Source organism: Tetrao urogallus (assembly GCF_951394365.1).
Source record: "Tetrao urogallus genome assembly, chromosome: 13".
Lineage (NCBI taxonomy): Eukaryota > Metazoa > Chordata > Aves > Galliformes > Phasianidae > Tetrao > Tetrao urogallus.
This window is the reverse complement of record NC_136826.1, coordinates 6,461,078-6,479,424: the sequence shown is the minus strand read 5'-3', so window position 1 is coordinate 6,479,424 and position 18,347 is coordinate 6,461,078. Positions and strand designations below refer to the sequence as shown.

Sequence of the window (18,347 nt, the reverse complement as noted above, 5' to 3'; positions counted from 1 at the left end):
TACAGTGCCATATAAGCTTCCGCTACAGAACACGTCTACCCTAGCAATATTAATTTTAACCAGACACAAATCATTAAATTATTGCTCAAATATCAAATTTGCAACTTTTTAAATTAAAAATGCTCCCAGAAGCAAAAGTTTCCCTATTTGCTGTCACAGCAGTAAGCCAGCACACTGCTTCATAACTCTTCTACTGGCAGGCTGCTCTCTAGCCAGCACTGTGAATCGCAGATAGCAAGAAACAAATAATGGTTGGTCCAAGATACTTCTCTTCAATTTTGACAATCCAAATGTGTTTAAAAGTAATGACTAGTAACAGAAGAATATTTCTGTCTCTTTGCGATTAATTTACAAAGAGAAGGATGTGAAGCAACATAAAAACATAAGAGTTGTTTCAACATTGGTGCTAATGCTCTGCTTCCCCCTTACCAAGTAACCAAAGCAAGTTTCTGTGTTCACATGGTCCAAAACCAATAGGGCACACTGTGCTGCAGTTTGTGGACCTGCTTAAACTGATAGAAGTTAACAACCCCATCACAAATACTGCTCAGTCACATTGTCCTAAGCTGTCTACACAGGATCAGAACAGACCAACACACCCACCAGTAGGGTGCAGGAAGCAAAAGAGATTCACAAGCAATGGCACGGGAACCATCACACAAGACACCAGGTCTCTTCCCTAAAATTCCACAGCCAGCAAGCCACCTCACTTCACAGTTTGATGAAGGAAGGGACAGTACTACTATAAACACACGTACTATCAACCCTTACACCATGGTTCCCTTCCATTTTCCAGAAGAAAAGTAACCTACAAAAAAATCAGTAATTCTGAAGGTATCTCAACTCCTCTATTCTTTGCTGCAGTCAACGGAAATTTAGAGATCTTCCTGATAAGATTCTTAACTCCTGAGCAAAGCAGATACAGAGTGAGAGAACTGACACACAGGGTTGGTTTTTTTTCCAAGCTCAATTGTGGCATTAACAGAAGAACCCAGAGAACCTCCTGGCAAAACCGTATTTTCTTCACTGCTTAAATAATGCCTGTAGCTTCACCACGATCACAAAAATACCTCGCTGGCTATTGTACAGGAGCTACCCTGAGTCCAATTAGCAGAAAAACAATATTTTCACTTCTCGAACTGGCTCTTTACAGAAGTAACCATGTCAATTCTGCTCAGAAGGCAGGGGATGAAGCACATGAAGAGTATTGGTAGAGAAAAGGCTCAACTCCTTTACAGCTCAGCAAAGCTGTTAGATCATTTTAGCTGTAGTATCAAACCACACCTCTGGGAGGCCCAACACAAATACAACCAGCAGAGATTTCAGAACTTCACAAAAATCAAGCTCACCACGAACAATTACAAGCCAAACCACGGCTATAAGAAAACTTGTAAAAAAAAAAAAAAGTTATCTACCACACTCTAAAAGTCAAGTAACCTGAAATCCAGTCAGATAATTAAAATCCAGGAAAATCTGCTTCTGGAAGCACATACATTATTTCCTTTACTACCACATCAGCATTCCCCAATCTAATTGAATTTAACACAATATCAAACTTAAGGCAAAGTTATTTTTGAAATAGAGTACTTAAAATATACCATGCTGTGAATAACTTTACTTAGTTCAGGTATCTGTTCCCACATCAGAACATGAAAGAAAATTTTGCCATTTTGGCGAAATTTTCTAATCCTGAATTTCCAGTTGTTTTTTCTTGGTGATCACCAAGCAGAACGGTTTTCATCAACTTATATGTTTTCAAGTGCTCACATACGCATCTTAAAAAAAGCCTGCTGATGTCAGCTGAGCTTAAAACCAAACATCCATTGAAAAAGTGGAAAAAAAAAAAAAGCTTTGTCTGCAATTAATTAGCACTTAAATAATATGTATTTGTTCACATTTCTGTGGTATATTTTCAACTATTCTTCATGAGTAGATACTCCACTAACTGTGGAATTCTAGTGAGAACAAAGTAGTTTTATGGTTGTAACAAGTTTGCAGATTAAAATAACCAACAGTTCACACTTGCAATATATTTCCAGGGTTGTTTCCATACTGGACCTAATAGAAAGACCATTACAGTCTATTTACAAAGGACATGCGGTATTTTCTCAACAACCGCTTCCATAACTCATTAAAGGGCAACTAGAGATAACCAAACTATTGTGATCTTAGTAATGTCACGTGTATAACGCATGCTTACTCAGCTCATATACTCCAATCTGAAAACACAGTAGATAAAATGCATATTTGCATTAATTTTCCACTTACCTGGATCCACTAAAGCTTTATTAAATATTTCTTTCAGTTTTCTACTCTTCACATTCCTGCCTTGTGCAAGATTACGATACATCTCATAGCCTATTATCATCACACCTCCTTCATCTTGCCAACGCTGCAGCATATAGCTTCTCTCTTGAGGGCGTTTCACAGTTGCTAACTCACAGACCTTTCAAAGTAGGAAAAATATGCTTGAGTTTCTCTTAAAATTCCAAAGCAGTGGTGTAACTTAAATACCTAAGGTATTCATGCAAGTAAATTTTTCACATAGTTAACGTACATTCCTTAGCTTGTATTTTGAGTGGTGGAGCTTCCCAATTATGTAAAACACTCAGCTATTTCAATTTCAAGAACACTTTTTAAGCCTTAAAATACCTCTAATTTCTCATCGTCTTCTAAACCTTCCTGCCATTTCTCAAACTCATTCAACCAGTTCAAGGCAGTGTTCAGGGGACACACTACAAGAGCCGTCCGGAAATTCAGCTTGTCACACAGCAAGACTGTGTGCAGAAAGCTCACTACCTGCGAGAGGAACAACAAATAGAATAACAAATGAAACACTCAGCATTGAAGGACAAAAAGAAACAAGCATATGTATATTTTCACGTATAAAACTTCCCAACAGTGATCTTATTTTCTGTTAAACAACTTGCTGCTTAAAATCTAATACGTATGTATTCTAAACTCACATACTTACTGCTTTTGTGTTACACGGCTGCTTAAATTCTTTTTATGGTGATAGAAGTTTCAACTTCTGTAAATGAATTATTTGTACAGATAAACTATTCCACAAGAACTCCCCCCTTTACATTTCATCAGTCATTTTCATAAATTATAATGCTCTATTAGGCAATATATAGGCATTCTCTCAATACTCACCCCAAACCTTAAATAAATTTACTTCTTTGGACTGCATAACTGCATTAAGTTTCTTAAAAGTGACCTTCAGTCTTATGTTTTTAGCAGCTTTTCCAATGTAGGACAAATTCTGCACTGCATTTATCAGGTTTTCCAGGATTTAAACCCTGGTAGCAAAATCAGGAATGAATTCTAAAGCATGTTAGTGAAATACTTTCCAAATATTCACCCCCCTACAAAGCCTACCTGACAGATGAGAATACTTTCTTAAGACTTAGCAAAAAAACCCTCTTTTGATGCCACTCCAGAACACTTCTGCTGGGCTGCCTGTTTTTTAGGAGTAGCAAATAAAGATAGGACTGGGGGTAGCATGTAAAAAGCTGGCACAAAACAGAAAGTGATCCCAAAACAGCTAAAAGCTCTCAGACCACCCTTTTAATGGTGACAGCTGCCCTGTAACCAACAGCTGTAGAACACCTTGAAAGTTCTCTGGATCAAAACTCAGTATGTTATAACTCTCATTTAATACACCGCATCAAACTGCATGACTTGCTGAAGCACTGCACGCAACTGTTTTTAGATGCTCACATGTCAAAAGTGGTTTTACTACCAGTATAAAAGCATTTTATGTTCAGATGCAGAAAGAAACTTCCCATGAAGACTCAACGCAGAAGTCCTACACCTCCAAGAACCAGCAAGTCAGCAAGTCCCTAACTGTTTCATTTCCCTAACCATTTATTGACCATCTTCTCTGCAGTTTACAAAATCTGCTTAGAACGTATCTTTGATTGAGTTCTTAGGTGCGAAACTATAAATGCCATTGAGTACAGCAGGACTGGAAAATAATCATGTAAGAAATGATTACTGAAGGTACAAAAAGGAACCACAAAAACGTTTGATAAATCATTTATAGTTGTGGCTTTTTGCAGTTATCAAGTTTGAGACAAAAAGACTGTCATGATCACACGTAAAAGTAACTTCTACCATGATGTATTTCAAACGATTTACTGCATACAGTATATAAAGCCTAAAACACAAGGCAATCTGGGTTGGATTGCTACACTGAAAGTTCTTCTATTCTGCTGTATTTTGAAAATCTCCAGTATAAAGTATAATCTAACTCCTAAATAACTACATGTAAATCAGAATCAAGCATGCAAAAACACGCTCTTCAAAGCGAACATCCACTTCTACAGGCTCCTCGATTGTCAACAGTTGAGGTCCATTGCCTCAGTTCTTATTAGAAGAGTGAAGCAAAATACATTGCAGCTGGAGTTCTTAAAATATGCACTGCCCAGATGTTGTGCACCACAGACAAGCAAGACTGCTGCTTGTTAGACCTAAGCAGTACATACAGGGAATGAATGCAGTTTCTCTGTTCATCTACAGCTTTATATTACTCAAATAAATAAATAGCAAAAAATAAAATTAAAAATAGTAACACCAATGCCAAGCCTCCTTTGATTTCCTTTTTTATGGAAGAATCCAAGGAATCTAAAGAATCTCAGGGAGCTACCCTAAGCGCTCTGTAACTACGTCCTGTAATTCTCAGGTCACGAAAAAAGATTTCTCATGATCAACAAGCCTTAAATAAAATTTGTACCAATCAGAGTATGGCAGAAATAGATATTTCCTACTTAACTCCATTTGTTGAAGAATCCTAAAAGAATCCATTGCAGACATAGGAATGGAAGAATCCATCTTCAGTAATGGATTAGAGGGAAGACACAAGAATCGGGAAAACACCTGACCCATCAAGACATAGCTAATTCTAGCAAAGACTAACAGATCCTGCCTGCTAGATTCTTGCTGAAGAGTTTGTCTTAGAGCAAACCTCAGCCTCACTTAAAGCTAATGGAGGACATCAAGTCTAGCCAAGACAAGTCTGTTGTCCAGCAGCGTTTTCATGTGCTGACTATGCCAAATATCAACTGGTAAGGCAAAGAGCAACTACAGACCTCATATTGAATATAAATATATCAGTGATCAGCTGACCATCAACAGCACCTTACAGCATTTTGTTTGGGGAGTTACTAACAAGGTTCTATTACTGACTGCTGTCACCTGCGGGTTATGAAACCAGCTATGGCACAAAAATCTTTCATACAGCTTGGAATTCCGGTACATTGATATACTGACCTCTCTATGAATGAACAGATCTTGAGCCTTCAGGTCAGGTGATAGGGCTTCCCAACCCAATGGGGGAAGCTTTCACCACAACAGATCAAGATGGAAGAGGATGGTGAAATGGCATTTCCTCACAGACGCTTTGAGGATCCCATCCTCACTGTAGGAAAAAAATAACCTCTTTGAGAACCATCATCAGCACGCTAAAGAGACTGCACTCCAGAGAATGACTGAAGTGCATCCAAATTTGGCACATTTGAAGAGAGAATTTAGAATGAGGCATTGTACAAGTGCTGCCTGCTCCATCATCTAGACTTGCCACTCACAAACTCACCAGAGCACTTGGCGTATCTCCTGTCAAATGATGTTACAAATAAGAAATGCTCCTGGCAAAGAAAGGTCCTGACTGAATTCACGTTGAAATCAATTCTGATCAATTCCTACATCTTCACAAGCGGCAAATTAGTTTTCTTGTGATTCAAAAAGGTTCGCAATAACTCATTTCAGAAGCCAGATATCCTGATAAGGGTATAGCTCCCATCTCCAGAAGTGAGGAAGCACTGTATCAGTGAAGGCCAATGACAGGAAGTCCAAAGTGGCTCTGCTTTTTATCAGCAGTGATCTTAGTCTAATAGTAAATGGCAGATTTTTCTGGGAAGAAATACTAATGGCCACCTTCCAGTAGGTCAAGAGACACAAAGAAGATTCCGAAGGCAACTGATAACACCAGATAAGGGCACACTCTTGCACTTATGAAAATAATGATTCAGCCTCTCTAAGCATAGATAAGACAGTTAAAGCTTCTTTCTTCTTCAGAGTTCTCACAAAAATTCTCACTTGTCTTCCCCAGAATAAAAGGGAGAATTTCTTCTGCCACTAACTTTTGCTAAAGAAATTCTTGGGCACAAATTGACAGCAGAGCAGCAAGAAAAGCAACTCACCAGTCCTCTGCTCACAGTACTTGCAATGATGCTAAATGCAAACCCATAATTTTCGTTATGAGGATAGACACATGGAAATAAGAAAACAGAAAAGTAAGCACTCCTTATTCCTCTAAAAGGGTACTGAGATGCAGAGAATTCAAGAAAACTGCTTTTGATCTTTCCTGTTTTGAAGGTCAAGGTAACCCGACATCTGCAATGGTTAAAAGAGACCCAAGAAAAAGAGCCTCGAAGCACTGGTTTAGAGCAACTGCTTGGGTGATCAGTTTCAGAAGAAATATTTTAAGATGAGGACTGAGGCTCTGGTTTTACAGACTAAGTAGAAAAGGGGATCTGCTCACCATGTAACTTTTAACGTGGCAGAAAAGCCAATTGATTCAAACACGGAAATCTTTTTTAAAAAATATGCTACAGTAGTCTATAAGACTTTTAAAAAGCAATCCTCAGTGGTGTAAAAGAGAAGGAATACATGCTGAAATGACAATGGGGGCTTGAAACAGAAGATCTCAGAAAGCCAAGAGCTCTAAAGCCAAAGAAAAGAAATTAACAAGTGATAAAAAGGACTGAAAACATACTGTATGGTTTACTGCCACGGCAGGGAAAATCTGTAGTCTTATATTGTTTGTGATGCACAACAATCCGAAAATACGAACGTACATTAGCGATGTAAAAAACAAACCAACACTCCCCTTCTCCAATCCAGAAAACTCTGGATTGTAACAAAATGCTGTTGATACTAAATCACAAAGAATCTGAATACAGGTACTAAGAGCCCAACATTAAACAAAAAGAATAATTAAAAAAACCTGACAGACTCCTACTTTATCAATGCAGCAAATAAGTCCAAAAAACAACGAAGGAAAAAGAAAATAATTTGAAGAGAATGAATGGGAATGACTGTAAAGAGCAAAACATTTGTTCAAAACAAAGGTTTAAGGTTATTAAGCTGGCTTAGGAACATAGTTCTCTAAAACCTGTCTCCTATTAGCTTTATTTTGATATACAGAGCTGCAAGTAAGCTTCACATCACTTACAAATGCACATGAACTTCTCAAGTGAACCTGAGCAATTATTTAATCGTTTGTTTGTTTGTTTGTTTTTTAAAGCAAAAGCACAAGTGTTGATCAGAACTTGCACTACTACATACTACCAAACATAACTGCTTTTTGAAAACCTTTCTACAAAACATTTACCCTCCAACAGCCCTCTCCAAGTCACTGCCAAGGAAATAATAAGTTTTCACTATGTTCTGAAAGTCATTAAAATTGCCTTTTGACGGATCAGCTTTTAAAAGCTACAAACCAGAAACCAAGACTTCTGTTTCTTACCTGTAATGTCTTCCCCAGACCCATACAGTGAGCAAGAATGCATCCAGAACCAGGAGATGTCTTTGTCTTTTTAACAGATTCACAACAGCAATCCCACATGAACTGAACACCTGAATAAAATTTTTGAAAATTTTCTCAGTAAACATTCACTTTATTAAAGCTCAGTTGGCAAGAGTGATCACTGCAAGATCATCTCTCTCACAAAAGCAGTTCTTGGGGTAGTAAGTGATCCATTTCTGTCAACTAGATAGTGTTTGAGATGAGTTTTGCTTTGAAATCAATTACACTCACAGTTCCCGCTGATGATACAACTGGATTAAAAAATACTGTTGTGAAGATTGCAGATTACTTCAACCTTGGGGACAGGGAGAAAAGAGGAAACAGAACAGCACTGGCAAAGGCATTGCAGAAGGACTGCCATGATCTTGGTAATCAGCAAGGAGAAATTTAAATCAAGACAAATCATATGTACAGCTTTATACTTAAAAAGAATGAAGAAAGAACAATGACAGCTGAAAAAGGATAGAAAATATAATTCTAAATTAAAAAAGGGTCTAGTAGGTGATTTTTTTTTTGTTCTTTGCTGCTTATATATCGGGGGAGTTGTACTCTCCCATGCTATACTCAGAACAGATGAATCTTCAGCTCTGTTGTGTCTGGTTCAGAGCACCTCCCTTTAAGAGCTGAACTAAGTACAAGAGGTTCTTCTTGAAATGGAACTAGTGGATATCATGAACTTGGGGGAAGATTTCAATGAACAGAATTGGGTGATTGATAGAATCGTGATTGCTCATTCTCCTTTTCTTCATTAAATCACACAAAAAAAACCCCCAAAAACAGAAAATGCAATCAAGACATATCAGGTATTAGGAAAAATATTCCTGATAAGAAAGCCAGGAAAATATTGTGAGATTTTAAAATCCTGATTAAGAACTATGAAAATCAAATTCCTCAACAGTATGGTATACTTATATCTGACCAGTGCACAGAATTACAGAATTACTACAAGATATGGTTTAGTAGCTTGTGGTACTGGGAATGGGAGGGTGGTTGGACTAAATGATCTTGCAGGTCATTTCCAACCTTGCGATTCTATGATTCTATGACATAATACTAAGGGCCCTTCTTTTTAGGACTCTGCCTGTAAAATGTAACTACGAATTGTTGTTCATTTAATTTTGTTCAGATCTTCCAAAAGCACAACATTAAACATGACATTCTGGCATTTGCCTGCCAAGAAGCTTTTATCATTCTAAATTCAGATTGTGTAGGACACTCAGCCAGAATAAAAATAAAATTAAAAAAGAATTTTACGAGTGTTTTAAATCTTTTTTCTTACCATCTACTTGGTGTGGTTTCAGTCTGGTAACTATACTCCTGTGAACCTGCACTAATGGTTCTTTTGTTTCTTCATCTTCATCTAAAACCAGCTTAGTTGTAATGGGACATTTCAGAGGTGAAGCATCTTCTATCTCTATTACCTATAATCAGAAACAGTGCATCACAGGAATACTTCACATGTGAATAATATGTCAAGCATTTGACAGTCACTATCTTCAGCAAAAATGGAAATCATTAATTAAGAAAAATCTTTAATTCTTCACCAAGCATCATTAGCTTGCTCTGGGAGATGGCTTTTCCCCCATGGAAAGTGAAGCAACAGGCAACTGAAACAGCTTTCAAAGGATCTCAGTAGCCTTGAATAAAAGCCACTAATGTTAAGCTGCAAACTACAAGTAACTTACGAGGCTAGAAGTGAGCATCTTTAAAATTACTTTAAAATTACACTAGAAATATGACATCTTGAACATCATCATCAATTCAACCTCCTACCATTTTACAATAAAAAGAGAACATACCTCTCTCAACTTCTCTCTCTCCCGTTCTCTTTCTGCTATACGTTTTCTTCTTTCTTCTTCCTCTTTAAGTGCATTTTGTGTCTCTGTTCTAAGCTTATCGTCTTTAATAATCTTCCTAATTTTCTTTCTGCCTTTTCCAGGAGATTTTGAATCATCATTTTCCTCATCTTCAGAATTACTCTATTACAAATTAAACAAATAAAGTCTTAACAGGAAAGTTATGACAGACCATCAAATCCTTGATTTTCAATTAAGCCCTCAGAAATTTTTATACACACTGGTGGATTTTAGTTCATAGGAAAAAAAAGATATTGTGGTTGCTTTTTTTTTTTTTTTTTTTTTTTTTTTTTAAAATCAGGCAGTCTGTATGCAAAAAAGAAGTGCCACCTTAACTATAATGCATTCTGAGAAAAGCCCAGTTGTGCAAAAGCAGTATTGAAGATTCTGTTATCATATAATATTAAATAATGAGTTAATAAATAACTGTTTTGCTGCTCTGCTGGTACTAAAGTGGCTCAGCAGAGCCCACACTTTTGTCATCTTCTAAATTTAATTCTAGAAATTCCATCTACTCAAAATATACTGCCCATTGAAAACATATATATTTTAATCAACATCTAAACAGGAAATGGGTTCAGTTAACCATGTTTTTTTCTGTCCATAGTGATGCCATTTTACAAATTTTAACTTACTTACCATTGAGAGAAGTTATAATTTTTTACTGTACTTTGCACAGAGAAATTTGAGATACCCAAGTCCCTGTATCAGTTGACATGAGAAACAGGAACTCCTTTCCCCAGCTATTAATTCAAAGCACAGTGCACTACCTTATTGTTGTTTTCACTTGAAGAATCATCTGGAACTTTTATACGTCTTCGTTTCTTTTTCTGTTTGTAACTGCGCTGATTTTCTTCTGCCTCAGCTTTCTTGGCAGACCTATAAAAAACCAGGAATCTTACTGACACATAATGGTAACTGATTGCCTCACTGATAGACAACAACATACAATCACAGGATCTACACTGCTATGTAAGAACACATACTCCTTTTGTGCAGTCAGTTTTTCTTCTCTCTCCTCCCCCTTGCTCACTGGACACACACAGTCACAGTCTTTTCCACACAACTCTGAAGAACTTCAGTCACGAAGTATCAGTTTGCTACTGCAATCCACCATTCCATGATCAACACAACTAGCACAAAAACGCTCATTTTTTCCTGAACATTCTTCCCATTGCCTCATCAAATTGCCCTGTACCACACACTGCAGTACAAATGCAGAATAGCTGCGTTTTCTGCAAAGTTAATTAGTGGATACCAAAGATGCATCAAAGGTTTTAAAAACTGATCCAAAGTCACATAAGTCATCAGAAGCCTTCACATTTTACAATCTCACTGCCTAGATGGCACTGCTGAAAAACATAAACCAAGACCCGAACATAACATAAGCACAGTTAAGTCTCTGCATACCTTGTTCTTGGACGTTGGTCATCTTCAGACTCACTGACTTCTTCACTAACTGCAGATTCATGAAACTCTGAGCCATTTGAATCATCGCTGCTCACTTTAAAAGTGAAGTAGGATTTCATATTGAATATTATTACAAAGTAAGCAAGCAACATTACCTATTTTCTAATTGTACAACAAGCACTCAAGAGCAACAAGCAATACAAAAGTTCATATAAGGAACTATGGGACCCACCTTGCACACGGAGAAGCAACAGTAATAATAAGGGGGTACAGAGTAGAAACCACATAAGCACTGAGCCCTGATGGGAGGCATGTTTTGCCAGCAAGACTTAAGTTCTTTTTATGTTAACACACCTAAGCATAGCTTACAAGCAAATGATAGACAGCATTATATTGGAAAGCTTCGCATTTCAAAGATAATGAGTGATAGGGAACAGAAAGAAGTTGACAGAACAAAAGATGATCTTCAGTTAAATAAAAGCTTTTGTTTCCAGTGTTTCAGATATCGTTTTATAATCCCAACCCACAATTCACACAAAAAGAACAATTTACTACCAACATACACAATTATATTGCTGTGTTTATGGGTTGAAGATCTTCAGGTAATGCAGGTATAAAAAGGACTCAAAAGACAATTATAAATATACCAAAAACATCAGCATTAGGCAATATTTCCATAACTACTTTTAGGAGTTAGTACTGGCATTTATCGGTAATTAAAATCAGCATGCTATTTAGCAACTTTTTAATTTAGTTCAACTTTGAACACAGCTTACTAAAAAGCCAAACTTTTAGGGGCCACAAAACTTAAAAAAAGATTGTTTTTACATACTTAGTAAAACATAATACTACAGGACAAGATAGATTGTGAGGTGGAAGAAGTTGTACTGTTCTAGTTGGGACTAATTCACAAGACTTACTCTAAAAAATGCTGAAGAAAGAAACGTTTCTGGTAGAGCAACATTAGAAAGTGAAAAGTACATCTTCAATGTGCAACCTTAGTTCTAGTGCCATGAACCACTGTCAGCATTTACAATGACCAGTGTGGAAGCAAGCATTTACTTTTACCACTCCTCAGGTCCTCTGCTCAAAACAATTAAGTGCTAGGGGTTGATATCCTTTGTTCTCACATGCAACAAAGGAAAGAAGAAAGCTAAGACAGGCATAACTTCATAGTGCCATCTACTGTTCAGCTAAAGCTTGCAACATTTAAACTCCAGCATGGAGAAAACGTTGATGATGCATGGGCCTATTCACAGTCCAAGAAAAGAGAAATTATACAAAGGGAAAAGCTAAGTTTTCACAAATTAGAGTTACTAGGTTTCACTCTGGTATTTGAAATTAACATTCTAAGACTCAAGAAGATTAATCCAATTGAGAGGATACAGTAGTGAAGATAGATGTAACCTGCAGTCATTTATTTTAAATAGAGCTATTTACCAAATACAGAAAAGAGAATTCTAGACTTAATACACAAGGAAACTTACACTGAGATTTTAAAAGTTACAGAGTTTCAGATCTACATTTTGACCTGCTTTGGGCTTGTTTTATAGAACTAAGTATTCGGTGACAAAAATGTTTGGATTATATACCTTTCCTTCTATTTCTGCGCTTCCCTTCTTTTGTTTCTTTAGGTTTCCCCTTCTTTTCTTCACCAGATTCTCCATCACTCACTGTCAGTCTGTGCCTCAGCAGTCTGTGTCTGTATCTGGGCTTCTTTGAGTCCTCTTCCTCTGAATTCGATTCAGAATTATCTTCCTTTTCATTCTCTTCTGTCAAGAGATTAAAAAAAAAAAGTTAGTACAATATGCAAACTGGTCTTCCTTTTCTTAAATTTGGTAAGAATTACAATCAGAATGCACTTAAGCTTACTTCTGCACTATTTCAAAAAGGTATCCGACAACACAGAGTTGTTCTCTCAAACATTAAATATTTTACACTGCCTGTACACTGTGCACCGCCTGTTGCAATGACTATAGCCGTTAGCTGAATTATTCACTTGCATGTCTTACTGTTCTTCAGAGATTATTCCTCATAAAACCCTAGGACTTCTGAACTGGCTACACAATCAGAGTACTTGGAAAAAAAACCAAAAAACAAAACCAACACTGTCAGAAGAGTACAAGAAATGACAGTCATAATTATGTCCTCTGTCCCTTCACTAACCAGCAACATCAATTTTGTTGTTATTGAAAACTGAGGAAATTCTAATAATCATTTTTCTTAATATACCTTTGAAATTATGACTGACACTACAGCACCACTTTTTTTCTAGATGCATTTGATGCTCACCATCGTCTCCTGTGTTTTCAGTTTGCTTTCCAGTTTTCTTTTTTCCTTCATCCGACTCTTCATCAGAAGATGCATCCTCATCAGAGGAAAGATTGGCTTTGATTTCTTCTAAAAGCATTTTCTTGGCAATTCTTTGAAGTAAAACAGAAAAAACTATGTATTTCATTGTTCAAACATATCTATGAACGATAAATGTAATCCTATACCATTCAGAACTTCAAAAAAAGGTTTGAAAGCTGAACAAAAAAAAGGCACGATGAAAAGTTGTGATAAGACAGGATATACGAGCAAAATCTTGACTTAAATACATTGTGTTAACTTGCTTTTAGGAAGCAGATCTGTATCATGATTCTTGAAAGTTTCACACCTTACAGTAAGACTGCAAACAGTTATAAAGCTTACAAGCAAATATTTTGTTTCATTCATGGTCTATCTGCTTTATTCCCCACTCTTATCTCTCCTCATCTCTGCCAAGATAGGCACATATACAAGGTCTAACTGTAACAAAAATATTAAAGACAAAATCTTAATTCTCAAATCATTTCCTCTCCCAAAATTTAGCATCACAAGTGCCTTAATTTCTTGAGGCACTGAATCTACACAGTTAGCATTTACATAAACAGCAACAGTTTTAAAAGCAACGTATCACTGAATGTGTGTTTTAATTACAGAGAAAAAGGACTGCTGCAACATGCATTAATTCACAGGCTTAAAAAACCCTATATCTACACAGTTTGCCTTCAACTGTGTTAGCACTTCAAGTGCCTGAGCCCACTCTACAGCAAGAGAGATGCTGCATTAATGGCTGTAACACAGCGAGTCTCAAGAACTGTCAGTAAGTGCCTGGAGGGAAAGAAACCACGCTGAATCTCTTTTACAACTACAAGCACTTGCCTTCAGCAACTATACAGAAAATAACACACGTAAGTATGTGTGTGTGTGTGTGTCTACACAGATTTATTAAAGATTAAAAAAATCTCTGATGTAAAAGGTTTATCAAACATCCTGGGACTTTTCTTCAGAAGAAAATTACCACCTTATTTCCACAAACCCCACAGCTTCCCACTTCCATCTCAGCACAGTAACGTTTTCAGCTAATGTGCAAAAAGCTACTATGGAAAAAACGGTTTCTTTACATGCTCTTGCAACATAAAAAAAGAAAAATAACAACCACCTTGTATGAATATATACATCCATGGGAAAGTATGAAATGATGTGCCAAACAGACAGGAAAATAGTGGACTTATCTGAGAACTCCTACTTCCAGGGAAAAAAAAGTCCTGAAAGAACGAAACCCTCCTCATAGAAGTATTAGAATTATTATACTTCCCATTACATGATTATCAATATTAAATGAAAAGCTTTTTTTCCTAGGTCAGATCTGGTCTGTCTTGCGTTTTGGGAGACTTAATGTATACTGCATGCACAAGTTCAGAATGGGAGAGTCTTGTTAAGTCAGAACAACCATTCAAAAACCAAAATCTAGGCTTCACTTGGAACTGGCAGACGAACGTCGATCTCTTAAAATACAGCTGCTTATGTATTAGAAAATTACACTTGTTACATTTAGGTAGTACTACAAAAATGATTTTAAAGAACATTTCATTTTGTAGCATATAGAAGATCTCTAAAACAAAACAACTTTCCGGGAGGAATTTTCCCAGGGATTTTCCATACCTTTCACACTGTTATCTTCTATTTTAACAACACTGTTTTGCAGAAAGTTTCTAAAGCTGATGCAGATTATTATTAAAAGATGGAAGTAAAATGGTTTGGTAAACAGCATGAAGCCACTTAAGATAGCTCAACGTGTCACAAACCATCCACCATTCTAAACACCCCTCCATGCCCCCCTCCCTTTTTTTTTTGTAGGAATGGCTTGCAAAGAAATAGTTAACTAAAACACAATGTTACTGGTGAGCTTTTAGTTCTATATATGTCAACAGATCACACTGTGAACCCAAAGAAAAGTGGTCCGTATGAAATCCATAGATAAGTAACATTCTCTTCTGAAAGTGTTTGCATTACATATAGGATTTTGAAAAGGGACTTTTTTTTTTCTTCTCCAAATAATTATCACATCATGTATAGCATCAGGAATAAATAACTCACGTAAGAACTGAAGATTATGTTTCTTCCATCTTTTAAGGATTCAAAAGACTTTCTACAGAAATTGCTTGGAATACCACTGTCTTTACTTTATGTTTTTAAAGCTTTTCACGCAAACTAACACTGAAACTCAGACAGCATCAGTTTAGACACCTGTCTCGTTTAAAAAATGAGAGTATCACCAGTGCTGTATTTTGGAAGAGAAAAATGCAGGAACACCAAAAAGAACTGCAAATTTTTCAAATTCGGTCCTGAAAGTACTGCCTTGTAACACTGCCTTTGGCTATGTGTCACACTCAATCGTATCAGCAAATAACAAAACTTCAGTGTGGATAACGATACTTACCTTTCACACAAGACACTTTTAAGAATGTACTGATTTGTTTTTAAACAAGATTGACTGGTTTTTAACAAGAGAAGGCAAGCATTTTTATTTGATCTTTACCTTTACGAAATACTTAAGAAAAACAAAAACAGTGAATGCATTATTCACCTAGAGAAAACCCCCAGACATAAAATCTAGTACTATAAACCAAAGGTGCAGCTATTTCTCTACTGACCATCGTCACAACCACCAATCAACTATAACTCTTCAGATTGGGTGAGCTTTTTAGTTTCTAATTATTTAGTATAATGTTAATGAATTAGTTCTTGTTTTTATATATTTTTAACTAGGATAAAGATTCAACTACTTCTAATCAAAAGGAAATGGAACTATTTGTTGAGTGACAACAGCTACATTCTCTTTCGTGCTTTCCACTGGTATGGCATTTGGCAAAAAATGTAAGACACTGCTCAGACACGTACAGAACTCACGAGTCCTGCTTTTAATGTAACCACACATCCAATCAGAATTGAAGTATAAGCAATATTAGAACCAGGCAGATTAACTCTTGTTGATGTATCTGACAAGTGACTGATGTAATGAACTGTTTACATCATTTAGAGTAAATTCAGTACCGAATTTTTGAAATTTTAAAACAAGTTAAAATGTGCCACTCCAAGTAAGTGAGCACATTTCTATTACAAGATGTAAAGCCATCTAAAGTGACCAGGCTTCCAAGGGATGAAAACTGAACGCCCTTGATGTAACATTTTAACATTTGTACCAACATCAAACTGTAAGCACCAAGAAAAACAAGTCACCACGGTGTGAAAATCCCTCCACTGCCATTCTCTCAGAGCAATCCATATAGAGCAGAAAGCACAACACACCTATGTACTATCAAAAGGTAACACGTACTTGCACCAAGGATATAAAATACATTCTTTTGCCAACTAGATTTTACAGCTGAACGCTGCAAAAAGCTTTAAATAAGAAAAACAGAGAACTGTATGACCTCCAGCCCAGGGCTTCAGGTAGTAAAGAATACCTGGTTTCATTCATTTCTACCATGCAGCTACTGTGACCTTGAGCACGTCACGTTGCCTAGCCCCACTGCATCTTGTCTAAACACATCATAACATTTGTAATAAGGACATCTTTCCAACTTTATATAGAGCTTGAGGAATGGGGCTGTAATCTCAACCAGGACATGAAAATGAACTCTTACATAAAATTATATATACATATATTCTAATCAGGATTTAAACATCCTACACCATTGTAAGAATAACACTGAAAATATACCTTCATAAATGAATTGGTTATTATGTATTTTTCAACTGCAGTAAAGGAAAAAATGTTTTTATAAGGAGGCAAATGGGAAGTTACCTAGCAGCTGCTTATGAACAGCACAAGACTCCCTTAAGTAATCCTTCAGACATTTCAGCAAAAATGGAATACTAGGTGCACCCTCTCCTGACATGGGATTAAATCCACAAGACAATTTGCACCATCGTCACTCATGAATTCTGAAGTGCCAATATGATGGACTCGCTTAGAGCTTGCAAAAATCTTGACCAGACAATGCTAACACTCCCATTTTCTTCAATTAGATTATATGAACTCACACGTAGTGTTCATGAATACCTACTAAGAATACGTAGAAACAAAGTTGCCCAAAAGAAGCCTATGAGAACAAAAAAGTAGTGGCTATGTGGCTAATAAAAGCCACCTTTCTTCCAGTAAAGTTCTAACGTTACTGTGTTAAACGGACTGCTGATACACTGCTGAACATTTAGACCCAATTAAAACATATTTTGAGAGATTAATGTTTGGATGGAATACCATATACGTCTTAAAAAAGTCAAAACTGCCAAACTTCTTCTAAATACTATACTGTGCTGAAACAGTCTTACTTTCAAGCTGTCAGAGTTGTATTAAATTAAATGCTTGGACAAGAAAAATGTTTTACAAAAATTTATTGCATCCATCAAATACTTAAAGGCATTCTGCATTAAATACACTATTTACTTCTTAATAAACAAAACTACTGCAAACATATTAAACAGTATCATTTAAAAGATCAGAAGGACCAATAATAGATAATTACACAATATAAGATGAAAGCATACAGCACTGTCTGTCATATTATGACCCACTTGGATATTGCATTTTGGCAAAAAATTATTTCAAGACTAGTAATATTCACGTCATGCACATCCAAAGGAATGCAAATAACAGAACATCTAAACTAGAAACTTGTAAACATGAAAGCTCCCACACTACAAATACCCAGTAGTTACTATATCCCCTCTTTGGCCTGGAAGAAAATAGGCAACTTATCTGAATAGTAGGTGAACTATTTAAACACTCTGTGTTGAGTAAACAGAAAAACAAGCTATTTATTTCTCAAATTTGTTCCATCTTTTTACATTTTATCTTTCTGATTTTAATGCTAAGTGCAACACATGCTGAATGTAAAATTAGACTGCAGTTACCAGTTAACTTGTCTGAAGGTTGACAGGACTGTTTATTGACGCATCACCTCCCCATTTCATAAAATATATATTCAGAATATTCCCTAAATAAAAACTTCAACAAAGATTCATCTTTAAATGAAATTACAGAAACTGATTTTTAAAACCTAAATTGATATTTCTAATTTATTCAATATCAATTAGCCCAAACTAACAGTGAAGATCACTCAGTAACATTTGTACTGTGAGCACTGAACTTTGACAGTGTAGGCTGTTATCAACCAAAA

General features: G+C 36.3%; 1 protein-coding gene across 1 annotated transcript in view; it reads right to left on the bottom strand.

Moving 5' to 3' along the window:
- ATRX (ATRX chromatin remodeler) overlaps positions 1 to 18,347 on the bottom strand; it is a gene marked incomplete at its 3' end in the record, with an annotated part of 73,376 nt that overhangs the window by 25,037 nt on the left and 29,992 nt on the right. The window contains exons 11-19 of the mRNA XM_079541944.1: positions 13,150 to 13,280; positions 12,450 to 12,629; positions 10,858 to 10,951; positions 10,218 to 10,326; positions 9,391 to 9,570; positions 8,871 to 9,012; positions 7,532 to 7,641; positions 2,653 to 2,799; positions 2,269 to 2,446 (exon numbers count right to left, since the gene is read on the bottom strand). Coding sequence (XP_079398070.1) covers positions 2,269 to 2,446; positions 2,653 to 2,799; positions 7,532 to 7,641; positions 8,871 to 9,012; positions 9,391 to 9,570; positions 10,218 to 10,326; positions 10,858 to 10,951; positions 12,450 to 12,629; positions 13,150 to 13,280 — 1,271 coding nt within the window. The remainder of the gene's footprint in view (positions 1 to 2,268; positions 2,447 to 2,652; positions 2,800 to 7,531; positions 7,642 to 8,870; positions 9,013 to 9,390; positions 9,571 to 10,217; positions 10,327 to 10,857; positions 10,952 to 12,449; positions 12,630 to 13,149; positions 13,281 to 18,347) is intronic.